At 36.7% G+C, this 23211-nt stretch overlaps 1 protein-coding gene and 1 long non-coding RNA gene across 10 annotated transcripts in view; one reads left to right on the forward strand and one right to left on the reverse strand.

Moving 5' to 3' along the window:
- Nucleotides 1-23211, reverse strand: part of PDE1A (phosphodiesterase 1A) — a 331722-nt gene that overhangs the window by 64017 nt on the left and 244494 nt on the right. For 8 of the 9 annotated variants that reach the window (XM_040475566.1, XM_040475565.1, XM_040475567.1 and 5 more), the window contains 4 exons: nucleotides 11750-11932; nucleotides 6008-6074; nucleotides 2809-2925; nucleotides 1800-1940 (listed from right to left, as the gene is read on the reverse strand). In XM_040475566.1, the coding sequence (XP_040331500.1) occupies nucleotides 1800-1940; nucleotides 2809-2925; nucleotides 6008-6074; nucleotides 11750-11932 (508 nt within the window). Of the gene's footprint in view, nucleotides 1-1799; nucleotides 1941-2808; nucleotides 2926-6007; nucleotides 6075-11749; nucleotides 11933-13460; nucleotides 13652-23211 lie in introns of those variants that run through there. The other variant, XM_040475573.1, reaches the window with a different exon arrangement.
- LOC121030784 (uncharacterized) lies at nucleotides 13754-22522 on the forward strand. Its single transcript, XR_005790413.1, has 4 exons — nucleotides 13754-13936; nucleotides 15194-15353; nucleotides 16463-16632; nucleotides 22143-22522. It is a non-coding gene; the product is annotated as an uncharacterized LOC121030784 (long non-coding RNA).

Genomic DNA, 23211 nt, shown 5'->3' on the forward strand with positions numbered 1-23211 from the left:
CCAAATAGGATTTAACTCCAAAGCAGGATATATTACTTTGCAATATTGTTGTAGAATGCATATTTCTCTTGAATTGGTAGTAATATTCCAAGAAAATCCTTTATGAAAAGCCCAGCTAAGGGGTGCCTGGGTGGCTCAGTTGATTAAGCATCCAACTCTTAATCTCAGCTCAGGTCATGATCTCATGGTTTTTAAGTTCGAGCCCTGCCTCAGGCTCTGCACTGACAGTGTGGAGCTTGCTTGGGATTCTGTCTCTTTCTCTCTCTCTCTGCTCCTCCCTCCCCCTTGCTACATAAATAACTAAATAAATAAATACCTAAAAATTAAAAAAAAAAAAAGACAGCTGAGCTCCAACCATTAGCCATTATCAACTGCCAGCCGGTGACTGAGCCACCATGGATGTCTTTCCCAGTGATGTCCTTAGATATCTTCAGCCATACTTGCTAGCTGATTGTAAGCCCATGAGAGACCACAGTGAGAACCTGCTAGTTGGGACCTTTCTAACTAGACCCTTGAGAGATATTGATAAATTGTTGTTTGAAGCCAGTAAATTTTAGAGTAGTTTGTTTTAGAGCAACAGATAATTGAAACATGGCTTAGGAATAGGATCTGAGCCCAAGGCATTTATAGATCTGTGATATTTTGGAGGAAAAGAAAGATGAAAAAGTGGAGAAGACAATTTCTTTAGTCATCATATGAGACACTATTGGATGAATCACAGCAAGTGGATGGTATATATAGTAAGCAACATACTATAGTTTCTTAGGAAAAAATAAAATTGTTATTAGAATTTCCTGTATATAATAAAATATAATAATTATGTAACTGTCATAAGTTTTCAATATCTTCAGCACAACATACTGTGGCCCTAGGGACTTTGCTTGGGACCAGGTTAAGAATAGTCTCTGGTGTGGAAAGATGAGGTATTGAGGATCTTTTGGCCCCAAAGAGCATTAGTTACATAGATCTGAGTGCCAATGACCCAAAAGAACAGGTGTGACTTCTGAAATCAAAATAGGTAGGAAGTGCACACTATGGGGTTTGGTGGAACATTCTACGTACATGCACTTTATGGCACTGCTTCAGCGTAGGCTGACACCTAAGCAATCAAAAAGGTACTCACAGGGACTATATCTCTTTGAACCCATGTCAGTGTGGGATTTTTAGAAGAGTCATTCCTTCCTTTTCATTTCTGGGAGTCACCCTAAACTCTGATACATTTCCGAAATTCCAAGCAGTGCCAGAGTTCCTAACACGAACTCACTGTTGTCCCAGGATTGCACTGCTGGATTATTTATTTACTTATTCATTGATTCATTCAGATGCAAAGAAAAGGAAGGAGAATGTGGAAAAATTCACATAAATAATTTCCAGAAGCCCTATTAAGATTTCACCATAATTAGCAATGCAAGTAAAAGAGAAAAATCCACTGAAGTCAGCTTGGGAGAACATGGTAATGTGAGAGAAGAGAACTGTAACTAGCTTTTATCCCAAAGACTTTTTATCTAGGTCACTTTTTTTGGGTGATTCCAATGGGAAAACAATTTATAAACAAAATGTTCTAGAGTCCAAATTTTGGCAAATTTGCGGTATATTTACATTTGCCTCTGGGTATCTTTTTATCATTGAGTTAAAATATTTTTTTGGATAATGTATATTATGAATACTCACTAACCCTAAAAAATACAAAAGATTACTTCTTATAATACTTTTATGGGTATTAGAGGGACAATGGCAAAATGGAGAAAAGGAATTTGATGTTACAAACTAACAAACTTCAGTTAAGAAAGCTTTCTTACCATGATACCTGTATGAAGCATTATGTAATGCACAGTTTGAGTGACATCAGCTGCATGAATCAAATTGTGATAAGGATTTTTGTACTTGCTGTAACCAACTTCTAAAGCTTCTGCAAAGCAAATTAGGCAAGAAACAGGAATCTGCGAAAAGTAACAATTATGATTATATTTTGATAAAATAGTAGCACTAAGTCAACATAAGCACAACAAAGTTCGGGATAGAACACAATTGTGAGTCAGATGTGGGCAGGAGTTTTTTTGTAGTTAAATGTAGGATGTTCCGAAAAATGATTTCATTAACCTGTTAGCTTTCAATCCTAAGATTATAAACCCATGTGTTTAACTAAGAGAGATGAATTAACAATATCACCCATATTGTGGTCTTTAAATGTTTATATCTTCCAGAGTCAAGACAGAAGGCTAGTTCTTAAAAGGGTAAAATTCCCAGTTACAATTGAAGTCTGTTTTTTCTATCCATAGTACAAAGGATTAAAATAAATGACCTCCCAGTACCCTCTAGCTCTAAAAATGCCATGATTCCATTGGAAATGCTGAAGGGTACAAGTTTCAGAGTGCTCAGAAATCTGGATCAAATCTGTTGCTTAAATGGCTCTAAATGAAGTTAATTAGAAGCCCTTTCATCTCAGTTTAAGAAAAGCTGCCAATAAAGATTCATTCTGTGTTTGTGAAACATAGAAGAGCATCTTTTTTTTTTTTTTTTTAAGAAAACATAGCTCACAGTCTCTACATGACTATTCTGGGAGTAATTCAGGGGGATGTTGGTATCTTGTTGGAATGATACTACAATGGCCTCATGACATCCATGTGGATACATGTCAGTGAGTCATGGAAAATGGATATATCGTGTGGTAAACTCATCCCCTAGTTCTGTGACCTGCTAATTAGAAACATTAAAAATGCATTGATTAATGACTCAATGTTCTGCTTTTTCATTCTTATTCAGATAACCAATTCTAAGAGCATTTCACTTTTGTCCCATGTTTCTGACCTTGAAACGATTGATAAGATCATATCTGGTAAACAGTTCATAAATCATAAACTTCAGGCTGTGCTCTCCACTTGCTTCATTTAAGGCAAATACATCAAAAGACCATTTATCAACATCCTGTAAAAAAAAAAAGAGGAAATACTTTAAATGGCAATATTATATAGTTCTATTTCTCTCTATGAAAAGATCAAGCATTGTAGATTCAGCAGGTTACATTTCAATTTAGAACATCTGACTATATTTTGCAGAGTTTGATATGACAGGGCCACTTAGCATCCATGGGTTCACAAAAGTAAGGCCATAATGTGTAATGTAGTGTTAAGATTTTCCTTAATCCTTTAATCCCAAAGTTATCAAACTTTATGTAATAAACCTGTTAACACTATAATACTAACCTTATCCTCAATCTCTCTTCAAATTCTTACCATAAGTCACTTTCTCAGAGTGGGCTTCATTTTCAGGTAGAATTATGGGTTATGTGGTGATGTCAATGGGGAGATGGGGGAAAGTAGCCCCAACTTCTCTTTCCCATCCACCACCTTCTACACGGCTTGAAATTACACCCTAAGAGTTAGTACTTTGGTTTAAAGCTTTGATATTTTATGTCTTCCTTTAAGATGCAAACACCCTAGAAAGGTAGAGTATATACAACCTTGTTACTCATTGTACCCTTGACCGATTCATTTACACTTTCCTCCAAGGACAGATGAAAAGGAAAAAGAAGTGGGTCTTTTGACTGACATGAAGGAAGAGGAGAGTAAATTGCAGCATTTCAGGAGATTCTTTAGGGAAGTGGTCAGGCTTATAGGCAAACACATACATACCCTTGGAAAAAAAACCACTGCCAGTGGGAGAGAAAGCCAAACTGTTACAGCTACCTCCTGATGTTTGCTTTGGGTAATTGCAGGATGAATACCTGCAGAGGTGTTCACAAAATGGACTTGTAACAAGTGATATTAAGTCCTATATACTAAGGAGGTTTTAATGTAAATTTGGAGCTCCAATACTAAACAAATCACTGAAATTTTAAAAATTTAAAGAAATACAACAGTCAGCTCTGATTATTAGAAACTATTAGCAAAGTGTGGGTTTACATACACACAACAGGTTTACTATTGAATAGTAAGCGGGCAACCTTAAAGCTAGGTATTAATTTTGAATTTGGGCTGGCATTGTTTAGAACTTTGTTCATTTAACACATTTTTACAGAGGCCAATTATCTGTGCTATAACATGATGAAACCTGAGAATCTGATAAAAAGTATTCAGTCTCTTTTAAAAATACTGCTTTTGAAAATAGTAATAACAGCTTCCAATGGTAATTTTAATCACTTGAAAACACCAATGAAATATTTTTGTCTTATTTGCTTGCATGCTTTTGTTAAATTCCTCACATTTGGCCCTGATTTGATCCCCAAACACTTGCTTTATCTGTTTGTAAATTTAGAATCGCTAAAAGTTGTCTTAGAAGGCATTTTGCCATCGTAAAGCTCAAATGAGGCCAACAAATCTTTTATCAAATTCCAAAGCTAACACAGAAGAATTAGTTCAGATTGTTAGGAAGCTGCTATTTATAGTTCCTGCTAGGGGTTTCCCACTGAGTAAAAGGTTAGTTCTCTACTTTGGGGGATTTTTATCAACAATGATAATTTACATTTATAAACTACTGCAGATGCTTGATTAAGAACAAACAAGACAAGAAGGTATCTCAGGAAATAAGAACTATTTAACAAAAATATTCTTTACTGGTGGCTATTTCCTTCTGCAACCTGTTAGTTTATATATTTTTTCTATACTGAACTTTAGAAAAATGTTTACTTTCTCTCATACTAAAACATTGTGTTGGTTTCTAAGTAAAGGTTATTAAAATAAGAAAAATAAAAATAAGTAACATTCTTGCCCACATTTGAGTAAATAAAAATCTCACAAGATCCAAGGAGTAATTAATATCCTACAATGTGACATTTCAGTTATATACTCCTTTATTATAGCTTTAGAAACATAAACACAGGGGCCCCTGGGTGGCTCAGTCAGTTAAGCAGCCGAGTTCAGCTCAGGTTGTGATCTCACGGTTTGTGAGTTCAAGCCCCATGTTGGGCTCTGTGCTGACAGCACAGAGCCTGCAGCCTGCTTCAGATTCTGTGTCTCCCTCTCTCTCTGCCCCTTTCCCACTCATGCTGTCTCTCTCTCTCTCAAAAATTAATAAACATTAAAAAAAAAGAAACATAAACATAAAAAAGTGCCCAAGAAAAACTATCCTTTTAAGTTAATAAGATGAAAGTCTAATATGGAACAGAGGAAAAAAAAAAAAAAACAAATGCAAAGGGTACCCTTAAAAATAAATTAACAAAAGAAAACAATATAAATTGAAACTAGAAAAAGAGTTTAATAAATCACAAATAAAGCAAATCAGGATATTCTGTTGCCAGTGTCCTTTAAATTCTTGGGTGATACAGGAAAACAACCATGAAACTATTAGAGGAGACAAAGTTGAATGTCTCTACCCAAATTCAACAATAGAAAGAAATAAGAGATATTAAATAATAAGCCTACAAACTGCCTCTAGAAATAGGAACAGTGCTCACATGGGCACACACAGTGGAGACAAGTGAATCCAAAACTTTTAGCACTTCAGAGTTTTGACTCTGAAGTTTATTGACTCTGAAGTTTATTTCTAACATATTTAATACTGCAATGGGGCCTCAACCACAGGAAAAGCAGAGATGAGAGAGACAAATTTCTTTTGTTTTGTTTCTTAATTTTATATTTTTATATTTTCTCAGAACTAAAATTCCAAACAAATTTCTTTCATGTAAGTTTTGTCCTGAAATATTTTTTTTAATGCATGCAACTTTTCCATAGTATATACATAACAAGATATGCATATTCTGACAAGTCCTGGTGCCATCTCAAAACTGAATTCAAGATCCACCTAAATAAAGCACAAAGAAGAAAAGAAAGCACATAAGTGTGTGCACACACGTGCATATGCATTGATAGCTTGTTGGTGTCAATCAATCCTCATTTAAGTCTACAATGAGTCATGATTCAGAACACATGACATGTTGAAAATGGTTAAAATACTACTTATATACAAACATATAAGCTGCAGCAAAGACCTTATTTTCATGTTCTCCCAACCATTTTAAGATTTGAAAAATGACTATTTGAAAAAGTTAAAATAATTAAAATCATTTCACCTTTAATGTTATTATGACAGCTTCTGGATATGCCAAACCAACCATGTGATAGGACTTTCTGTACATCCTGAAAGAGAAAAATAAGTGTATATATAAAACTCATTTACTCAAAGTTTTCAGCTATTTTTTAAGAGATGAGGGAAAAGATTACTTTTGACTTTTTCAACTTTCATTTTTAGGGACAAGCTCCCTTTGTGGTAATGATGACAACTATGGTCACCATTTATTGAGCATCTACAATGTGGAATATGTTCAAATGAATTTGTGCACAACCACCCTACAAAGTCAGTATGATTGACATCTTGCCTGTAACTTCATCTTATTAAAAGAGACTGTCCTTTGTATACGCAACAAAGCATTCTGGCATGTCATCATATTAATGACAGAAGGGTATTCTTGTTTAGTGTTCATTTATGTGGCAAAATTCAATCTGGAAGCTAAAATGTCATTAAAATTATTGCCTTGATGTATTCCTTTCTTCTTTGTTTTTTATAAAATGTAAATTATAAATTATAAGAGACAATACATAGTATCATCAGAATTTATACAGCTTTTGTATTTTTAAGCTAATAATATTGAGGCAGACCATATTGACAAAAATTGCTTAAGTCTGTTCAAATTGTCATTTAATAAAATTTAAGAAAAATTATGCAGAAAGAACAAATTTATTTCTATTTTCATAGCATCAATAAAATGTTTTTATTAATCAGTAATTTGTTGGATTTTTTCCATCTTCTAATGGGCAACCAAAATGATATAAACCAAATATATGAAATGCCTCCACTGGTTCATGTGAGAATAGGATCAGTGTGATACCCAATGTGTAGAAATAACAATAGGCTTCAATTCAGAACTGGAAGATACATGGTTCATCCACAAAGTCCTGGGAAGAAAGAATTTAACTATTAATCATTTCCCTTTTTATATTATTAGTGCATAAGAAAGCTGCATTTATAGACTATATTGTTGTAACTTCTCCCAAAATGCCTGAATAAAATAATTATTTAATGATTATATCATTAGTTAAACAAGGGAGGTCAACATAAGAATAGTCACTTGGAAGTTTTGCAGCTTTCATAAAACCACTACAGAAGATGTTAACCTTTTTGATTCAATATACCTTCTATTAAAAATCTGTAAGATGTATGGGGCGCCTGGGTGGCGCAGTCGGTTAGGCGTCCGACTTCAGCCAGGTCACGATCTCGCGGTCCGTGAGTTCGAGCCCCGCGTCGGGCTCTGGGCTGATGGCTCAGAGCCTGGACCCTGTTTCTGATTCTGTGTCTCCCTCTCTCTCTGCCCCTCCCCCGTTCATGCTCTGTCTCTCTCTGTCCCAAAAAAATAAATAAACGTTAAAAAAAATTAAAAAAAAATCTGTAAGATGTATTACTTAATTTCTATGTAAAACCTATCTTTTCATAAAATAATAAATGCTAAAAATTCATGGTTCCCCTTTTAATCTTGACTTCTTGGAAGCTCAGAATTAAAATACTGCATTTGCATACATATCTATCCTAGGTTTTCTTGATAAAGGATTTTGCCACTTTATTACAGAGACATTATTTATTTCTATATTTCCATTTTATGTTTATTTTAAATGACTCTAAATGATTTTTGAATGTGGGTAATTGGTTATAATAAAAAAAAATTATCCTTATCCTCTATCTCTATTGGAAGATTTCAGAGCAGTTTATAAATAAAAATACTTATATTAATTACTCTATTGAGATAGGTGTAATTATTCTAGTCTTGCAGGGCAAGGAAACTAGCGATTACACTATAACAGACCCAGAAAATAATTATTGTCAATAATGATGTTTAGTTGTTTTGTGGGGTTTTTTTTTGAGGCACCAGTCTTTTCTATTTTTCTAGTCATTATTACTAATAAATGGAGGTACAGAGGAAATAGAAGGATAACGGACTAGGAAAAGAAGGTCAATATAACAATCAGGAGTAAGAAGAATTAAGTAACTTTTAATCGGTGTGACTTGACGGCAGAGAAAGGCAGTAGGCTGTAACGAAGAGAAGACATACTTTCAATTACAGACTAGCTACTCACTATCTATGTGACCTTTGGAAAGCTATTTAATGTCACTCATCTGTAAAACAAGGATAATTATAAGCTTTTTGTGAAGAGTAAATGATGTAAATGCCTAGCATAATATAATAAGTACTCAACACAAGAAAGCCATTATTAGTATTAATGTGACTGTTCTCACTATTCTGCAGCCAGTGCTGTTGGCTGCAGTCCTTAGGTTCTTCAGGGCTCCCTGGGCTCTGTGGGAATTCTGGTGCTGTTTCCTTAGACCTGGAGTAGGTTGAGAAATGAGTATCAGTGCGCGTTTTCCTTACATGGAATGTAAAGAACGACAAAGCAGATTATCTTTCTGAGGAGACAGAGAAACTTTCCCATTATTCCTTTCCAATCCTATAATTTGGAGTAAAATATTAGGACAAAAAATTAGGATGTTTGGAATCAGAATCGATGTAGGGGAAACCTTAATACGGTTGCCTCACACTTGAGTAAATAGCTGATATAGTAGAAGTAGCTGAAAAAAAACAGTGAGTTTCCTAGGTTCCTTCAGGTGGTATAAGTTCAACTGGAAATACGGTGGATTATTTTTGGACGTTTTTACTGCAGTTGCAAAATATAATTCAAAACCTAAACAAAACAAAACAAAACAACACACACAAAATAAAAATGGCTTTATGTCAGACACCGCGTTAGGTAAGAGACCAGTGGCAAATAAGAAAACTACATCTGCTGCTTTCACAGGGCTTACTGAGCAGTGAAGAGGGACAATAAATAAAAATATATGATTACAGGGGTGCCTTGGTGGCTCAGTCGGTTAAGCATCAGATCTTGATTGAGGCTCAGCTCATGATCTCATGGTCATGAGGTTGAGCCCCTAAGCAGGACTCAGTGTAGAACGTGGAGCCTTGCTTGGGTTTTCTTTTTCTCCCTCTCTCTCTGCCCCTCCTCCATTCATTCTTTTTCTCTCTCTCAAAATAAATAAACTATACACACACACACACACACACACACACACACACACACACACATATATATATATAAAACAACACTAAGCACTATGAGGTAAACTGCTGGTTAGGGTAGAGAAAGTGAGGAACAGTGTATACAGAGTACTCAGGGAAGGCCTCTGAAAAGACAGAAAGGACCAGGAAGGGGGAAGGGTGGGGAAAATCACTTTTGGTAGTGGGAATAACAGGACAAGTGGCCCCAAGGGAAGAAAGAGTGAGGGATCTTCATGGGGTTGAAATCAGAGCAGTACAGATACTCAGTTAAAAATAAAGGTAGCATTCAATAAGGTGAGAAGGTAAAAGGGGGCTAACCTGCAAATCCATGATACAGAAGTCACTTTTAATACTAAGTGAAATGGAAAATCAACCGATGGTTTTAAGCTTAAGAGTGACAGGGACTAATTTATATATTTAAAATTGACTTGTTTGGAAAGGGCACTTGTGGAAGAGGGAGGCCCAACTGGAAAGCTACTGTCCCATTTCTGATGGCAGGTAACAGAAATGGAGACTGGGATAGCAGGAGTAGAGATGGAAAAGCAAGTAGATTGGAGGTACTTTTGGATGAGCAAATTGCCAGGGCCTGCCAAGGCACTGAGTCTTGGGAGGGGAGACTTGACAGGATGCTCAGGAAGTCTTTCTAACTTTCAAAACTGAAGACAGTTATCTTTGAAAACTGAAGAGAAGCATATGCCATTATTTCTATGCACCTACTAAAGGGGCGACAAGAGTAATAAAGAGATTTCATTTCCTTGTGTTTGTAGCATATTGATTTCCTCCAGACTGCATGCTGGTTTAGTTGTCTTAAGTACATTTTATATCTCTATAACCTACTAAGTAAAATATTTTATGTAGCATATGGAAAAAATGAAAATGTAGGATATCAATGTATTTTGCAGAAATCTTAACCTTTTATTGGGTGGGAATAGAAATTTACCTCCACAGTTTGCCTCCTTTTTAGTTTGCCAAGTTCTACAATATTTTCTTTAAAAAGACCAAATACATATTCTTTCAGCAAATCACACATACTGTCTTTTATCTGTGATTCTTTCACTGACTTTCTGAACTCCTATTGAGATGTTAATATCGATTTGATGTTAATGAGAATCAATAACTGTCACACACTTTCCAAAATTGTTTTTTTTTTTTTAAATGGGAATAGATATTCCTTCTCTCCAGCCCTGCCTCCCTGTTGCAGACTTCTGGTCCCACCCAGCAGAGTTGGGACCAGTTTATGCATCTTGTAAGGGGGTGTGGGTATCTCCTCACCACACTAATGGAAGATTCTGTTATAAAAGCCAATTAGATATGGTTAATAAATACTCAAAATAATTTAAATAATCACTGACTGGTTGTTATTGTATATAATATAGGCACAAGCCAAGATACTTCAAGCTTTATGTGCTGTATTTATATTTTCAAATGGCATCAAATACTTCTTGCAATGCATTCTCATTTACATTTTTAGAAATCCAAATGTGTTCCTATTGTTCCTTTAACAGAGGAAAACTAAAGTTTATAATGTTCATTCAAATTAATAAGTAGAGATGTCAAAAGATGAAAAATGATGTGGTCTCTCTTAAATTTAAGTACATTGACAAAAAATTCTCCATTCCTCAATTTTATTAGTTTCAAAAATGTTTCATCTTTTTATATATCATTTAATATAATTTAATTGTTTTTTAATCTAAGAGATTTCTAAAGACTAATTTTTTAAATTGTCAGATGTAACACGTTTATTTCAAGTCTTTAACTTTAATTCTAGAACATCTTGTTTCCTAGATAGAAAAAAAAAAAAAAGGCTGTATTCTTAAGGGCTAAATGAATATAAAATTAGGCCACATCAACATGTATTTCACAGGGCTCCTGGATGGCACCTTGTGGTTAAGCCTCAAACTCTGGTTTCTGCTCAGGTCATGATCTCATGAGTTTGTGGGTTCAGCATCCCTGACCCACACACACCCCCTCCTGTTCACCCCCCCCCCCCGTGGGGGGCTGGGCAGCATGGAGCGTGCGTGGGTTTCTCTCTCTCTCTCTCTCTCTCTCTCTCTCTCTCTCTCTCTCATACTCTCTCTTTGCTCCTTCCCTGCTCATGCTCTCTTTCTCTCCCTCAAATTAATAAACTAAAAAACAAAAAACAAAACAACAGCAACAAAACCATGTATTTCACATCAGAAACTACAGCGATTTGATTTGGTGCTTCTAGGAGCCCTCAAGTATTCCCTGCTTCAGTGACAGAAATGTTAAAAAACTCTTCAAAAGCTCATGGGATCTTTCCTTCCATGATGGAAAGAAGATGGTCTTTTCACTTTAATACAGAGAAAGGCCTGTTTGATTTTAGTATGTAGTACAGAACTCATTTTTCTGAAGTGTTACATTTTACAGGTAAAATTAGTTGTGTAACATATGAGTGTGTTATAACTTCTTAAACAGTTACTCACAAAGGTTCATTTGAGGGCACTGGTCAGTCAAGTCTTTGCTTTTAGTCTTTATGTCATTTTAAAAGAAATAAAAATAATAAACCCAGGATAAAACATTTTTGTTATAGGCAAGCTTGTAATAAAGCCCTACATTTGTTCATTTGTACACTTGTAATTGAAGTTTTCTTCAAGAAGCAAAATATTTGACTCACATAACTTTGATATGGTAAGTTTATCTCCTGCTTTCCAAATTTTATCATCTTGAGATACTAACAGTGTCACTTACCTTTCCACAAAAATTCCAGCTTGAACAGCATGCACGATGCTTCGAAATTTTGGCTTTTCCTCAGATTTCTTTTTCATCATCCCCATTTTCCGTGTAAAAGTAGAAGCCAACCAGTCCCGTACTTCCAATGGGACTGAATCAGTCTGAATGTCACTGAGCTCATCATCGGTATCCAGCAGTCTTCTACAAAAATGTATACCGATTAAACTTGAGGAAAAAGTGAAGAAAAACTGATAACAAAGCAAACACTGCAATAGGAGTTAAAATACAGCAAATCACTCTCTGATCACCCCTCAATATGAGCTGTCTCAAAAAAGGAAAATGATTGGATTACATTTGGAAAGCTCTGAATTCCTCAGATTGATTCTCTTCTGAAGGCAAGCACTAAGGGCCTTGAACATTTGCAGCTTCCCCAACATTGAAGTGTAGCAATACCAGTCTGAAGATATCAATTAATATACTATTCTTGTAATGAATAAAAATAAAACAGAGAAGAAGTTTCATAAACAGATGTCTGTTATTAAAGGAGGCAACTGGAGTGGAAAGAACAAAGGGGACTGGAAGTTGTAAAAGTCGCCTTGTAGTTAATAATCTTGGGTATATATGGTACTGATAGCACAAGCTATTTGAATTAGGCCTTGGTGTTTACAAAAGTCATTCACATGTGTTATTTCATTTGATCAGGATCTCTACCTTTTAGGAAAATAATAAATTAAGTATTCTAAAAGATATTTATTCCGATAGCAGCACCACAGTTTAAAAAGTGAAGAAAAAAAAAGAAACAAATGGATTATTTTGAAAGCTCATTTTAGGTGACAGAGCCAGTGGAAGTGGAAGAGAAACACTTCTGGCTTCTTGAGGAAAACTTTAGTATTTTGCTCTCCTGAGGGTGGGGATCGGTGGGTTTAGAATTGCTGGCTGAGGAAATCAACAAAGTGAGTGAGGAAGCAATTGGGCACTGTAATCTCTCTCTGCAGATCTCTGCAGATCGGGGTGCTCTGTCACTCTCCTGTATAAGCTCCACACAGACAACACTGACTGGACTGATGGGTAGTAATACCTGCCCTTAAGGCTGGTCAGCTCCAATCACCCAGAACTCCCGAAAGGTCTGAACTGGCAAGATAGTGTGAAAGGCTCCCCACAAAATATAGAAACTCTACAGAGCGATTGAGCTTTGCCTCCAGAAAGAACAGAGGCCAGCTCTGTCTCATTTGACTTCATTATTTCCTTGTCAGTGCACCAATTTAATAAATCCTAGGTATTTTTAGCACATTGTAGTTTTGACTTTTGGATTCCATTCACTTGGGTAAATCTCTTTGTACAGAGTGAAGCCTAAGAATCATAGGCTGATGGAAGGTAGCCAGAAATGACAGTGTGTGCTAAAGCCTCCAGAACAAGTCACACTAACTTGAGAGGGCAGGGACCAAGTAAAGGGCAAAAAAAATTAGAAAGGCCACCCAAAGCACCCAGTGTTACCAAAAAAGGCTCAAAAGATTATATGATGACCTCTATGTGCTGCTGTTCTCTATAAACAGAGCACAGTCATTTGCCAGTATTTATTTTTCATGGTATTAAATAAGCACAAATGCATTTATGAAATAACTTATGACAAAATATATACAACTTAATGGCTAGAGTTACAAAACCACATGTATACATATGAAGACCAAAAAAACTTACATATTGGAACTTAATACTGATTAATACTTACATTACATCATTTTTAATTTTCTTTCGGAACTTACGTTTGAGTGATTCTGATTTACCCTTAACACACTGACACTGTAACTCAAAGCAAAATACTTTTTTTAGCATTTTTTCCATTTCAAATGGACAATTATAGCAAGATATTACACTACATGGTTTGGAAATTCAGGGCTTATGGCATTTCTATTATTTCTTATCCAGTGATCAAATAAAGCTACAGAAGAGGGCAGGTGGATTTGAGAATCATTGTAGTGTAATATTGTGATGTCACCAAACTCCAAGAATTCTACTGCTGCCTTGTTTTATCAGCTACTTGAAGTAGAATGACACATTGTAATGGTGGCCAATTGATTCTTTACAAATTTGATATTGATGACTGTATGTCTTAAACTCATAAGTTATCCAAGACAGATCATCAAACATGACAGAATCAGCCTATGGAAATGAGATTTCATATGTGGATGTGGGATCAGGAGTCTGGTAATTCTTAATCATGATGCATGATGTCATTCATTAAGAAGGAAAGAACATAAAGGGGTATATGGGTGGCTTAGTCGGTTAAGTGTCTGACTCCTGATCTCAGCTCAGACCTTGATCTCAGTGTTCTGAGTTCAAGCCCCACATTGGGCTGCATGCTGGGTGTGAAGCCTACTTAAAAAATATGTAAAAATAAAAAAAATAAGAAGAAAAGAGCATACAATCTTGGAGAAAGAGTGATATGAATTCATTTGTGGATATAGGAATAAAAGAAAGAGTGTGTAAAGAGGAAAGCATGAGCTATGGTACTCTCTAATTAAAAGCAAATTTTGAAAAAGCAACAAGTACCTCTTCAGTGGTTACTTTTATATGTTAAACATGGCTAGGGCATGGTGCCTGTTAATTGGTCAAACACCCAGTCTAGGTGTTGTTGTCAAGGCGTTTTTCAGATGTGAAAGCGGATTACCTTCTATAATGTGAGGGTGCCTCATTCAATTAATTGAAGGCCTTAAGAGATAAGACAGAGATTCCTTAAAGAGGAAGGAATTCTGTCTTCGAATTGCCTTCAGACTACAGATTGCAACATTTACTCCTGTCAGAATTTCCAGCCAGGGTCAGCCTGTCCTGCAGATTTCCGTTTTGCCAGCCCCCACAATCACATGGGCCAATTCCTTAAAATCAGTCAATTTCATTCTCCTCTCTCTTGCTCTTTCTCTCTCATTCTCTTCCTCTAATAATATAAAGAGTAAGCAGATAAATATCTTTATATATATAAGCTATATATATAAAGGCTAAGAAAGAATATTTCCATCATTCACAAACACTCTGTGGTAACTACCAGCATGGATTATAAATCAGATAGATGACAAAGGCACAAATCCATCTTATATTAATATTCAATTAACAAAGCAAGTCAATTGTACTTCCTGTTTTGAAATATAAAAAGTCATTGGCAAGGAACTAAAATGCCTTTTTAGCTGTTATGGGTCTAAATGCCACACTGTCTTTCCATGTCTTAATAGCTCTTTTTTCTAAGGTGCATTTCGCTTTGAAATTCTTTATTGCTGAATCACAATCTATTGTATGGATATACTAGTCTGTTTATACATTCAACCAAGGTTACCTTGGTTGATTCCAAGTTCTGACAATTACAATAAAGCTGTAAAAATAGTTGTATGCAGAGTTTTCAAGTTAATTTGAATAAATACCAAGGACCACAATGGTTGGACTGTATGGTAAGAGTATGTTTTGTTTTTTAAGAAACTTCCAAACTGAAGAAGTGGCTGCATTCCTACCAGCAATGAATGAGAGACAGACCAAGCCACCATCATCTCTCTCCCAGTCTGCTGCAGTAGCCCCCTACTGGTCTCCTGGTCTCCTTGTCCTGATGCCCTTCTGCAGCCAGAACGCTTCTTTTAAAGTATGAGTCGGGCCACGTCAATGCCTAGTTCATAATGCCCTACATAGCTCATCACAAGCTGTGTCTCTCTACCTTCATCTCTTAACCAGTTTCCCCTCACTCACTTTGTTCCAGCAACACTGACTTCCTTGCTGTGCTTAACCCTACCAGGCTTCCTACTGCTTTCGGGTCTTTGCACTGGCTGTTCGCTTTGCTTAGCATCTCTTCCCAATTTGAGGGGATCATTTTCTCACTGTATTCGGGTAAAGAGGGCTTCCTTGACTCCCCTAGTCAGTTAGTTAACACCTCTATTCTGTCTTTTTGTCCTACTGTAGACTTCTTAGCACTTGATGTCATGTTGTATGTATACTAGTTTGTTTATTCATTTTATGTTTCATCCCCTAAACTGTAAAGATCTTGAGAGCAGAGAGTTGTTCTGATTTCGTGCATTATTGTATCACCAGTATCTACAACAGTGCATGGCACAGAGTAAGAGATGAACATGTATCTCTTGATTAACTAGAAAACATTCAGAAATATTATAAGTGATTACCTTTGAGGAGTAGAATGAGGATAGGAATGATAAAAGAAATTTTAGTCTTTAGAGTCCTGTATTATCTGATTGATAAGCAGCAGTAGCAGCAGCATGGGAGTAAATTCACTGCTGTGAATGATTGTCTTCATTGCCTTTAGGTTAATTTGCCCTTGAATAACCCCTTAATTTTTGAAGCAAATTACGGGGAATCATGCATATTTGGTGTGGAAAAGTCATTAAACATTTTTTATGGCATTTTGAACTATAGGCACAGGAAAAAGAAATTTTAAAAATTCTATACACTGTTTGTATGCCTTTAGCCAAGAAAGTCAATACAGCAAAACCTTGGATTGCGAGTAACTTGTCTGCGAGTATTCTCTGCAAGGTAGTAAACATTTCTAATAAGTTTTAAATTGACAAAGGAGTGATGTCTCACAATACGAGTAGCACATGGTGCCGAACATCACATGATCACAACTGAGCCAATGTTTCTTCTCTCTCTCTCTTTCTCTCTCTCTCACTTGCTTGTTCACTCGCTGTGGAACTGTGGGTGATCATCAATGCAATGTCACATTTCTGTGAAATGCTCAAAAAGAGGCAAAAGCAAGTGTCATTAGATAGGTTCCTTGTTAAAGCTGCACGAACAGAAAAAGATGCCATTGAGCCAATAGACAGCAGTGATTCCATTAGTGATAGTGAAAATCATCCTACACAATAACCCTCCTCCTCTCGTCTCCCTCAGACCACCCACAAAGGTTTTCAAAGGTAAGTCACAGGTTAATTTGTAAATTTTTCTTTATATTTTCTATTTTCTTTATTATTTTGTATCATATTACAGTACTGTGATCATTTTTATATGAATATTTTTGGGTTGTGGAATGAATCATCTGAGTTTCCATTATTTTTTATGGGGAAATTCGCTTTGATATACAAGTGCTTTGGATTACAAGCATGTTTCCAGAACATATTATGCTCACAAACCAAGGTTTTACTGTATTTCTGTTAAATACTAACTCATATATTCCTTTCTCAACTATAGTAAGACATTGTTAATGAAGCTATAAATAAGTTGTAACAGATTCACGAAGGTGATTATTCCAGTTTAGAGAAAAGAAAGTTGAATAAAAGACATGTGAATAAAGACATGTGAATAAAACCTAAATATAAACACATTTTAAAAAGCCAACACACCTAATGGCACATATTTCTCCTCACTCATCTCCATCTCTCTCTTCTCCCTTATTCATTTTCCCTTTCCCTGACACCTGCCTTGTCCACTCTGTCTTCCCAGCTCTGAGCACCACAAGGACTCTTTAGGTTTCATTTGATCTTGCTAGATATGGAAGAAGCAAAAACTATAGTATAATGTGGAATAACAGTCTTGGGCTTTTGTTAGAGAATGATCATAAACAGTTTTCTTGAGACATGTGAAAACACCTGAATATTTACATAAGATTATGCCACATGTAAAACACATAGGACTACACTTGGCCCCATTCCATTTTTGGAATAAATGTGTACAAGTTGATAAAACTGGATCCCAAATACTATAATTAATTTTGCTTTCAAAACCTCCAATGGTTCAATTGCTCTTCATCCTAATGTTAGGTGGCAGAGTGAGCATAATTGTTTGTATCCTGAGTGCTCTTAAAAAATACTTTGTGTTTAAGAATCTTACAACCTGAAGACACAGTCATTGGTGCATTTCCCTTAGGAATTCTTAAAGTGCACAATATACAAAAGCAATTATAAAGAGTATATGTGTAATATGTTATCACTGTTGACTTCTGAGAAATGCTTCCTCTGTTTCTTTTTTTAGTGCCAAAAGGGTCAATAAAGCAGAAAGTGAGGGGTCCTTAAGCATGGGTATAGATGGGGGGCCACGGAGTCATGAAAACTGACCTCCTGCCCAATCATTGCTCAACTGATCCTCAGGAGCTATTTATACCCCAAATTTTCTCTTGAAATCAGATGACGCAACTCCCAAAGGGCTTATATTTTGAACTAGAAAATCTGCAGGGGAAGGGACTAAAGAAGGAGGCGGCCACGGAAGGAGAGGTCATGAGATTTTGACTTTTACAATTATATCAATGAAAATATTTCTGTCCACAATGGACTCTTGGAATATGGTTACATCAGTGTACCCACACAGTTATTTCCAGGCAATTGGTGCCCACATTTACACCTACTGAGTATTAAAATGCAGGTGTTGAATGCAATTAGACACTGGCTTTGTAAGTTTGAAAATGTATCTTCCCTGCTTTACTCTTCATATAAAGGACACACTTCAACAAGCAACTAAGTCATTCAATTCTGCCCCTAATGTTTGCTGGGCCCAAGGCAGGAGCACATTTCTCTCAAATACCATATAATTATTTTAAATTTATACATCAAATGAATACATTATTAAATGTGTTTTATACTCCTACCTTTTAATAAGCTTCATAAAGGCCTGGGCAAGTTGAGTTTGAATCGAGAATTCTCAACTCCTTGCATGACAAGCCTGGGCCAACTGGCTGTGGCTGCCCCTCTGCACCTGTCTAACCTCCTGCTCAGTGCCTTACTATGTAAGCAGGTGGACTTTGCAGCCTCCCCGTATACTCTCATCAACCTGCCCAGCTTTGAAATCAGCTGCTTCTTGGCCACTCTTTAGGGGTGATGGGATGCACATACCAAGAGTGTCTTGGTTCCCTCAGGAGGAAAGACTTAAAGAAGAAGCCTGTTAAGACTTGGGAGACAGGCTAGGGAATCTTTGGGCAGAGAATTCTGGGGTCTCAGTGCTCAAAATATGGGAGAGGAGCACAGTGGGCAGGACAGGGAATTCCACAGTCCAAGAACCTAGAAGAGGGAGAAGAGCATGAGTTTCAGGTTCTTCTTGGCTTGAAGACCTGTCACCCTAGGGAAGGGACACATCAAAAATGAGCCATCATTGAGCACTCCAAAATGAGGGGCAGTGTCCAGAAAAGCTATTATAGTGACCTTGGGCTAGGGATGGTATTGAACTCGTACATGGTAAATACCTTCTAAGTGAGCCCTCCAGGGATAGCTGGGGGAATTGAGAGAAATTGATCATTCTGCAATATGGGTATTTGGGTGTGTGGGGAGGGGGTGGTAAGTGGTTCTCACACAGGCAAATCCATTAGAGTTATTTCTTGGATTAATACATACTTGTGCTCTGAGCTGACTGCCGCCCCCCCCCAAAACAAAAATGAAAACAAAACAAAACAAAACCCTAAGAGTAGTACTAAAGTTTCGCTCAGACCTCAGAGTTATCTGAGGATAGAGATGATAATGCTGTTAACTTTGTTACTTACTATGAATCAGATGAGGAGCCAAGCTTGATCTAATTAATCCTCACAATATGACCATGATGAAAATACAATTATTATCAGTGCCCTAATTTTACTGATGAATAAACTGAAGCACAGACACCTTAAAGGATTTGCTCAAAGTCATACAACCAGGAATGGCTGTGCTGCTTTTTGAGCTCAAGTCTGTCTGATTTCAGAGTTTGAGTTTTTAACTACTCAGCTATCCTTTCCCTCAAATGCATGTTTTCTTGCTAAGTTCCCAGACTACCTTCACATTAGGTAATAATATGAGTGATCATTATTTACTATCTCATCTCTACCATGAAGTTTAGGGTTAAAAATAATTGATCTTAAAAAAAATCATAAATAAATTTGATTTTTCAAGTCCCTGGCCCACCAGGGAATTTCTGGTTGGAGGAAGCTTACATTTATTTTTCAAAACTGGTATGTTGAATCATTTTCACATAGAGAAATATATCTGGATAGTAGAATTTCAGGGTACTTTGAAATACAATAAATTAAATGTTAGGATGAGAATAGGTGATACATTTGAAATGCCATATTGACTCGTCAGTAACCTGCTTCCTGAGTGTGAAATACACTTGAATTAATTCTTCCAGGCTACCACCCAAGCACATTTATTTACTTATTATTTATTCCTTGTTTTGTTCCAAAAAGGATTTAAGATGTCAGGCTTGCAAATTTTTTCAACAGTTTTGTTGTTATTGTTGTTGTTGTTTTAAGTTTCCTTTCCTTTTTTCTGTCTACTTGATAACTTTCTTCTTTTGGTTTTATTAGTTTTTGTTTTTTGAACTGTAAGAAGATGATAATTATATTTGAGTGACTATTGAGACTGAATATTTGGGTGGACAAGTTAGTTATACTGACCTTAGCTTAATTCTCAAGAGGCAAATCTTGGCTAAAACAAAACCAGCTAAGGAGAATATTAAAGTTCGATGCAGCTTTCTTCAAGGTCTAAGGAGGTCTCTGTGCTTCCTCCGTACCCATCCAAGGAAGCAGAGGCCTAGGCAGAAGAGGTTCCATCCCACAAAACAGGCAGAAGGGGCCAGGGGAATGTTGGAGGAGGAGTCTGAGGAGAAGTCAAGTTGCTTGGACAGTTGGGATTCAGATTGTATTTTTTGAGTCAGTTGGGAGATGGAAATGGAGGGAATGGATAAAGCAGAAAACGACCCTAGGCCTGACTGATGACTCTTGGCTTTTCACCAGAAAGTCCTCTTGGCTCAAAAATATCTTTGAAAACATTCCATTAGGCACAAAGCTTCACATTCTATTAATTACCAATGTTTTTGATTAATAAGCATCCTCTGGTTAGGAGAACTTCCCTAGAGTCAAACTCTTGGCTCCATCACCTTTTAGTTGTGTGGTCTTAGAAAACATCCTTCATCCTGAGTCTCAGTTTCTTTGCCAATAAAAGAGAAATGGTAATAATCGTATCCCCAGTACTTGGGTTATGAGGATGGAATGGGTAAATGCACAGAAGCACTTAGAAAAGTGTCTGTCACAAAGCAAGTCCTCAAAGAACCCCCATTATTTACACATCTGCATTAGTTAGTCTAAGCAGACTTCGTGCTTAGTTTGAGACATCGTGGGAAAAATTCAGCACCTCTTGTTTAATGCCCCTAATCTATGGTGGAATTTCAAAATGACTTTGGAGAGCCAAAGAACAACATGAAGAGTCTATGGATTGGGGCACCTGGGTGGCTCGCTCAGTTAAGCGTCGTACTTTAGCTCTGGTCATGGTCTTGTGGTTCATGTGTTTGAACCCTGCATCTAGCTCTGTGCTGACAGCTCAGAGCCTGGAGCCTTCTTGGGATTCTGTGTCTCCCTCTCTCTCTGCCCCTCCCGTTTGTGTTCTCTCTCTCTCTCTCTCTCTCTCTCTCCCCACCCCCCCCCCACACACGTAAATAAACATTAAAGAAATTATAAGAAAAAAAAGAGTCTAGGGGCACCTGAGTGGCTCAGTTGGTTAAGCGTCTGACTCTTGGTTTCAGCTCAGGTCATGATTTTACGGTTCATGAGATTAAACCCTGTGTCAAGCTCTGCACTGGCAGTGCAGAGCCTGCTTGGGATTCTCTGTCTCCCTCTCTCTCTGGTACTCCCCAGCTTGCACTATCTCTGTCTCTCTCAACATAAATAAATAAACGTTAAAAAATTTAAAAAAAAAAGAGTCTATGGATCAGAAAGAGTCAGTGGGAGGAATTTCCAAAAATAATTTTTACCTACTTAAAAATTTTACCTGGTAAAATAGGCGAATTCATAGAAATAAAAACTAGAACCAAGTTTCCAGGGGCTGAAGGGAGGAGGAAAGTGGGGTTTGTCATTTAACGGGTACAGAATACTTTGGGATGACGAAAAAGTTGTGGAAGTTGACAGTGAGATGGTAGAACAACATTGTAAATGTACTTAATTCCACTGAATTGTACGCTTTAAAGTGGTTAAAGTAGTAACTTTGATGTTTTTCACATCTTATCACAATACAACAATATCTACTTAGTCTTGATCTTCCTGCCTCATTGTCCAGGGAATAGATTCTTCTAATTGGAGAAGTGAGACGTGAGAGAAGGGTGTTCCATTCTTCATCTACCTGTGTGTCTTTCCAAGGATTACTGAGAGTGCTAGGTTGGAGGAAAAGGGTGGCTTGCAGGCCAGAGATGAACCCTAAGAGCCAATAGTTTCCCAGATCTGAGACAGGTGACCACACCACAAATCAAAACACAGGACTGCCTCCCCTGTGCCCAAGACTCATAGCTGTGAGGAACTGCTAATGTCCAGTTCAGCACCTCTTGTTTAATTCTCCTAATCTATGGTGGAATTTCCCAGTTGAAGGAGGCATTTCGGCACAAAGTTATCTCATACCAGTCAGGACAATATTTGGGCCACATTCTTAATAAAATCTTATGATTCTAACCATTAAATTTCTAACATTCTTTCACTTTTTTGTAGCCTCATTTTGACATCCTTGAAGGCTGTAGTTCTCAAAAGGTGGTTCCTAGACCAGCAGAATCAGCAGCACCTGGGAACTTCAAGGCTCTACTCCAGACCTACTAACTTAGAAACTTTGGAGGTGGAGACCAGAACTCTGTTTTAACAAGTCCTCCTGATGACTGTCATGAACACTGAAGTTTGAGAACTGCTCTCACCATTTACGGCTTGCCAATTAATGGAATACCTCTGCCAAGAAAACATGATTCAGTTACATTCCATAACATGGATTTAGCAGCATTGTTACTTCCATTCGCCCAATATTTCCCTGTCGGAGATAAAGAATATTGGTGAACTATCGGGAAGGTACCTTAATTAATAAATATTTTATACTGATGTTACAAATGAGAATTATCTGTATGTTACTTAATTGCAAAATACAAAAGGTTATTTCTAAACTGAGCAGGGGTGAAGCATGGATAATAAGAGTTGCAATATGCTTGGAGGACAGGAGTGTGAGGGAAGACAAAGAACGTATTTCCTTCTAAACCTAGGAGGCCAAAATATGACAAGAATGACAAGAGGGAGTTAACAATAGCCAAACAGAATAGCAAAATAATTATCAATGTACACAGACTCTCCTTCATAAATATTTGTTGAATAAATGAATAAATGTATTAAAACATGGGCAGAAAATCTCTAGTTTTAGTGGTTGTTAAACTTTTCAGATATTTACAGTAGTTAATAGAGGGAAAGAGTTCATTTTTGTTGTTTATTTTGATGCATATACTATATATGTTAACATTTTCAGTCAGGCCCTGCTTTATATGTGAAAAGATGATATCCCAAAATATTTTTACAAATATTTTCTGTTACCCTGTGGCCCTTTGTCCATATAGAGAGCCGATTATATTTGCTAACTCAAGTTATATATGAAACACAATTATCTGAAGGGGGAAAACTCCTGTTCCTTGAGTTTCAAAATCTAGATACCAGACAAGGAGGAGAGGCTCAGCCAAAGACAGTATATAATGAGTCAGAGTAGGGTTTCCATTCCTATGTGTGTGCAAAGACACCCTCGGTTACACAA

This window comes from Herpailurus yagouaroundi, unplaced genomic scaffold, assembly GCF_014898765.1.
Source record: "Herpailurus yagouaroundi ecotype Mexico unplaced genomic scaffold, PumYag 140, whole genome shotgun sequence".
NCBI lineage: Eukaryota > Metazoa > Chordata > Mammalia > Carnivora > Felidae > Herpailurus > Herpailurus yagouaroundi.